The sequence below is a fragment of the Salvelinus namaycush genome, chromosome 26 (genome assembly GCF_016432855.1).
Source record: "Salvelinus namaycush isolate Seneca chromosome 26, SaNama_1.0, whole genome shotgun sequence".
Lineage (NCBI taxonomy): Eukaryota > Metazoa > Chordata > Actinopteri > Salmoniformes > Salmonidae > Salvelinus > Salvelinus namaycush.
In genome coordinates this window covers 37,828,327-37,834,693 of record NC_052332.1, presented here as the reverse complement: position 1 = coordinate 37,834,693, position 6,367 = coordinate 37,828,327, and the positions used below count along the sequence as shown (strand labels likewise).

General features: G+C 41.8%; 1 protein-coding gene across 1 annotated transcript; it reads left to right on the top strand.

Annotated features, from left to right (window-relative positions):
- Positions 1 to 3,302: 3,302 nt before the first annotated feature.
- On the top strand, positions 3,303 to 6,089 carry LOC120021138 (trophoblast glycoprotein-like). The gene is made up of 2 exons (XM_038964777.1): positions 3,303 to 3,313; positions 5,132 to 6,089. Exons 1-2 carry the CDS (start codon positions 3,303 to 3,305, stop codon positions 6,087 to 6,089), a joined length of 969 nt encoding a protein of 322 aa, XP_038820705.1.
- Positions 6,090 to 6,367: the final 278 nt, after the last annotated feature.

The window sequence follows — 6,367 nt, the reverse complement described above, 5'->3', positions numbered from 1 at the left end:
TAGATAGATAAATACTAGATGTTACTGTAGAGCTGTCTAGATATATAAATACTAGATGTTACTGTAGGGCTGTCTAGATATATAAATACTAGATGGTACTGTAGAGCTGTCTAGATATATAAATACTAGATGTTACTGTAGAGCTGTCTAGATAGAGAAATCCTACACATGTTACTGTAGAGCTGTCTAGAATGATAAATACTAGATGTTACTGTAGAGCTGTCTAGATATATAAATACTAGACTTTACTGTAGGGCTGTCTAGATATATAAATACTAGATGTTACTGTAGAGCTGTCTAGATATATAAATACTAGATTTTACTGTAGAGCTGTCTAGATAGATAAATACTAGATGTTACTGTAGAGCTGTCTACATAGATACATACTAGATGTTACTCTAGAGCTGTCTAGATATATAAATACTAGATTTTACTGTAGGGCTGCATAGATATATAGATACTAGATGTTACTGTAGAGCTGTCTAGATATATAAATACTAGATGTTACTGTAGAGCTGTCTAGATAGATAAATACTAGATGTTACTGTAGAGCTGTCTAGATATATAAATACTAGATTTTACTGTAGGGCTGTCTAGATATATAAATACTAGATGGTACTGTAGAGCTGTCTAGATATATAAATACTAGATGTTACTGTAGAGCTGTCTAGATAGAGAAATCCTACACATGTTACTGTAGAGCTGTCTAGAATGATAAATACTAGATGTTACTGTAGAGCTGTCTAGATATATAAATACTAGACTTTACTGTAGGGCTGTCTAGATATATAAATACTAGATGTTACTGTAGAGCTGTCTAGATATATAAATACTAGATTTTACTGTAGGGCTGTCTAGATATATAAATACTAGATGTTACTGTAGAGCTGTCTACATAGATACATACTAGATGTTACTCTAGAGCTGTCTAGATATATAAATACTAGATTTTACTGTAGGGCTGCATAGATATATAAATACTAAATGTTACTGTCGAGCTGTCTCGATTGATAAATACTAGATGTTACTGTAGGGCTGTCTAGATATATAAATACTAGATGGTACTGTAGAGCTGTCTAGATATATAAATACTAGATGTTACTGTAGAGCTGTCTAGAATGATAAATACTAGATGTTACTGTAGAGCTGTCTAGAATGATAAATACTAGATGTTACTGTAGAGCTGTCTAGATATATAAATACTAGATGTTACTGTAGAGCTGTCTAGATATATAAATACTAGATGTTACTGTAGAGCTGTCTAGATAGATAAATACTAGATGTTACTGTAGAGCTGTCTAGATAGATAAATACTAGATGTTACTGTAGAGCTGTCTAGATAGATAAATACTAGACGGGTTAAGTCAGAGTCTTCCATGGCTGATCCAGTGTTTGTTGCATGAGGTCACTGCACCAGTGAGGGTGAATCTCTCTGCCAACATGTTGTGGTAAGACTGACAGTTAATACCCACTGTACTGTGATGCTACTGACAACACCTCTCCCAAACACCATCGACATAAATAAATAATTCCCAAGTTTATCACGACATTTTGCAGGAGAATGTAAGGCTATCTGTCTGCCAATTGAAGCTCAACAGAAGTTTGGTGATGCAACTGGACAACGACACCAAAACACAGAAGTAAATCAACAACAGAATGGCTTCAACAGAAGAAAATACACTTTCTGGAGTGGCCCAGTCAGAGTCCTGACCTCAACCCGATTGAGATGCTGTGGCATGACCTCAAGAGAGCGGTTCACACCAGACATCCCAAGAATATTGCTGAACTGCATGGCTGTCCTTCATTGAGCCCTAATATTCTTAACCGTTCTCTCCATATATTCTAGTGAGTCTGTCTAGAAAATTCAAATTAAAAGGTACAGCAAATTTAAAAGGATGGCTTTAGATAAATGTATTGAAAACCATAGAAATCCACATTTTTTAAGCTCAAAGACGATGGCCAGAGCGTACCAATGATGTTGCAAAATTGTTTAAAGGTAGACTCAGCGATATGACCTAGATGCAGAAAGTAAACAGTATAGTGGGTCAATTTCCGCAACAACTAAGAGCATTGACGCGCAAGGCTCAACTTCTCCGCTGTGTTGGTGCCCTGGCTACCACGATGTAACAGCGTGAAGCGAACCCGTGCATGTATCAATATCTGCGGTGCTGCTCGTGACAACTTCCTTTCGCAGATTCTAGCTTTAAGGCAATAAATAACCGTTTTAGTCAAAGTATGATATATTTGAAGTGACAAATCCGAACTGGCCACTTCGTGCAAATCCGTATGAATGGGGTGTATTTTCCTATGATATTTTGCACAAATTCATTTCAGCCTACGTTTTGTTTCAGGGCTGGGTTTTATTTGAATGTTACCACCCACCAGCATGACACTGTTTATGAATCAGAAACAGCTGCAAAGTTATTTCTCTTCATGACTGAGTTGAGACAAACAGCCTTGTATCCACTTGGGCGCCTGAATAGCCTGCTAGCAGCCAACTAAAGGTTGTACCGTATCCAGTACAACGTAGAAAAATGCATATCAGCTATCTTTCAATAGTTATCCATATTTTCCGGAAATTCATCTTATTTTTTCTAGCTATTCCTATGGCGGATTCAAGGCCGCAATTTATGGAAGACGCTTAGGGCTCTGGTCAAAAGTAGTGCACTATGTAGGGTATAGAGTGCTATTTGGAATGTAGCGTGGTGCTGCAGCTGACATCTCATCCAGTGGTCTGGGTGGTGGCTGCTGTCCATGGTGCTGAATCCTTTTGAAGAGTTCTTTGAGTTAGTCTCAATTAATTTGTTAAAAAAATACTGAAATATCAATCGACACAAATCGTGTTGTTAACAGAAATAACCCAGTAGGATTTAGTAGGTGTAGCCCTAGTGGGTAAATTAATAAGCAAGCTGGTAAAAGTGTGTTGCTCCTCTCCAGTAGCACAATGATAAATCACGGAGTAGTTGGTTGAAGAGCCCATTAAACAGGACTGACTACACAAACAAACGCGTACACACACACGCACGCACGCACGCACGCACGCACGCACGCACGCACGCACGCACGCACGCACGCACACACACACACACACACACACACACACACACACACACACACACACACACACACAGACAAATTACAGTTTTTCTCAATTGCTACGTAATTACCGCCGCTGATTTGCAACAAGCAAGGGGCCACTGTAAATCCGTTATAATTGAAGTATGATGCGAAATGTAATTTACTGTAACGCTTCTCAGAGAGGCCGCCAGCCAGGCGGTAAATTGTACGCCCGCCTGGCGTAGATGTCCCTGATGTACTGCGCTCTTTCACCGCGATCCCTAAATCTTACCGGGTGGGACAGGCACGAGGTGAGGGGGCATCTCTCATCGAGACACCAGACCCTGGTTTTACGAATTATATTTTCACAGAACAATAAACATAGTTTAACCGAAGTATGACACGATCATTAGTATTTAGCCTCGTTTATCATTAGGGTGATCCACAGAGCTGCGAGTCAGCCCAAACTACTGGGCCCGTATTTATAAAGTTTCTCAGAGTAGGAGTAGGAGTATGAGTCTAGGATCAGGTCCCCCTTCTTATTCATTAGCCTAGGATTTAAAATGCAAAACGTATCCTATATCAGCCCTCCTAATCTGAGAGCTTCTATGAATACTGGCCCTGAAGTACCATTATATAATAAGAGAAATAGGCCTGTTTTTGATCATCCATTCAGGCCTTAAGGTAATCTAAAATGTGACAGTTACAACTCACCTTTCACAATTTCAATACATATTGGACTTTAAATCAACTGCTAGTAAAATCACATGGGTAATCTATAGTAACAGAAAATAGATGAATAGATTATGTCATACAGATAATCAATAGACTATGGGATGACCCCATAGTGTCTATCCTATACTCTACGGTCAACAACAAATGTAAACACAATATCCAGTATTCATGGACAACTCATCCGTTTGTACCAAGCAGTAGGCTATGAAAGTTGGGACATTGTTTGTGTCACAGTCATATAATGGCTAATCACTTTTCAAAGCAACAATTGAGTGTTCTTTAAAGCAATGGTATAACAATTGGGCCTACACTGTCGCAGCAACTGACTGGCATTTGACAGAAAGGCAGTAGACTAACATCTGTAATAGTAGGCTAGTGGCTGTGAATAGTAACAGGCTAGGAGGTGAAGGGTGTAGGTTGAAGTGATAGCACTCTGGTGGTTGTTTTTAATTAGGGTGTCTATCCAGGACCAGTGTCAACTGTCAAGTCTCCTCTTCTGTTCTGGTAACCTAAAATGAGACTCTCTCTCTCTCTCTCTCTCTGTCTCTGTCTCTGTCTCTGTCTCTGTCTCTGTCTCTGTCTCTGTCTCTGTCTCTGTCTCTGTCTCTGTCTCTGTCTCTGTCTCTCTCTGTCTCTCTCTGTCTCTCTCTGTCTCTCTCTCTCTCTCTCTCTCTCTCTCTCTCTCTCTCTCTCTCTCTCTCTCTCTCTCTCTCTCTCTCTCATGTGTATTTTTGCCTGCCTGTCTGTCTGCACATGCTGTGTGAGTCTGTGAGAGTGCTACAGGGATTTATCCTCTGTCTGTCTGTCTGACTCACTCAATCACTAAACAAGACGTCAAATACACATGAGAGAGAGAGAGAGAGAGAGAGAGAGAGAGAGAGAGAGAGAGAGAGAGAGAGAGAGAGAGAGAGAGAGAGAGAGAGAGAGAGAGAGAGAGAGAGAGAGAGAGAGAGAGAGAGAGAGAGAGAGAGAGAGAGAGAGAGAGAGAGAGAGAGAGGAGCTGCTGTCCGCGCGCCCAAACTCGCAACCTCTTCCTCTTCCACCATCTCACTCGTTTTTGGAAAGAGAAGGAACATGAGAACGAAGAAGAATAAAGACTAGCGAGTGTTTTTTTTTGTCATCCAACTGACCGAAGAACTTCACCTGTGTTCACAGAGACGGGAGCGTATCCGGTCTCCCTGTAGGTTTGGACCTCTACTGTAACAATGGGAAGGAAAACGACATGGAAGTATTATTGTGGTGACGTTTTAGGAGGCGTTCTTCCTATTCTGAAAGGCCAGTGTCTTTGTTTATCAGCGGCGGTGTTTGTCTGTTTGTTCTTGTTGTTTTCTTCTGTCAGAGCAGAGGATGAGTGTCCGTTATCCTGTATCTGTGCCAGAGACTCCGGGACAGTGACCTGCCGTGACAACGAGGACACCGAGTTACCGGGAGACATACCGGCGTGGGCGACCACGTTAATACTCAGGGGGAACAACATCTCAACCTTACCGGGTGGAGCGTTCTCCTCGAATAACGGGACGAAACTCAAGCTAATGACCCTCTCACTGTCACATAATGGAATCATGGTGATCGAGGCTGACGCTTTCACAGGACTCCCACGGTTGCGTTTGCTGGATTTGAGCCACAATCGGTTGGTGTTCATCTCAGACCGGGCGTTTCACAGTCTGCAAGAGCTCCGCTCTCTTTACCTGAATGACTCGCTCCTCGCACCGGCTGTGGCGCAGCTCTCCAATGCATTGGATGGAGATATTTTATGCAACCTCCACCGGCTGGATCTATCTGGTAACCGGTTGAAAACCATACCCATTTCAAGGTTAGATGCATTCAACCTCCACACTTTAGTTTTAACCAATAACTCAATCGAGAACATTGGTAAAGAGAACATCTCCAGTTTGTACCGTCAAAAGCAAGTGCGCGTATATTTATCACTAAACCCGTTCAGGTGTAACTGTGAGCTGGAGTCGTTCTACTTCTGGTTAAAGAACTCTTCTCAGTGCGTGGACGCTGCGCGCCTCCTGTGCGCCGAGCCTGATGCCAAGAAAGGGATTCCAATAGAGCGGTTACGCGGTGAGGACGTGGATTGTCTCAATGAGAACTTAGAGGCGGTGTCCTACGTGTTCCTAGGGATAGTCCTGGCGCTGATCGGCATAGTATTCCTCATGGTGCTCTATCTAAACCGGAGAGGAATCAAACGGTGGCTCAACAACATCCGCGATGCGTGCCGCGACCAGATGGAAGTGTATCATTACCGGTACGAGCAGGACTCCGATCCCCGGTTGGCTAACGTCGCTGTTTAACGTTCAATGTTTACTCGTCAATCGATGCCATATATCCACCATTTTTTTATATACAGAGTAAACTGTCTTTGAACGGATGAACTATTAGTATCAGTTTGTTATCAGCTCTAGTTGTTTATAATACTTGCCATATGACGTTGGAAAACAACAGACTTGGCTATTCAAGGAGGACAATAGGCCTACATTGAAGAGGTGGTAATACGAACCATATTGTACATCTACTTGAATGTACACATCTGTAAATATACCATTTACAACACAAAAGAGAACATGCTTAT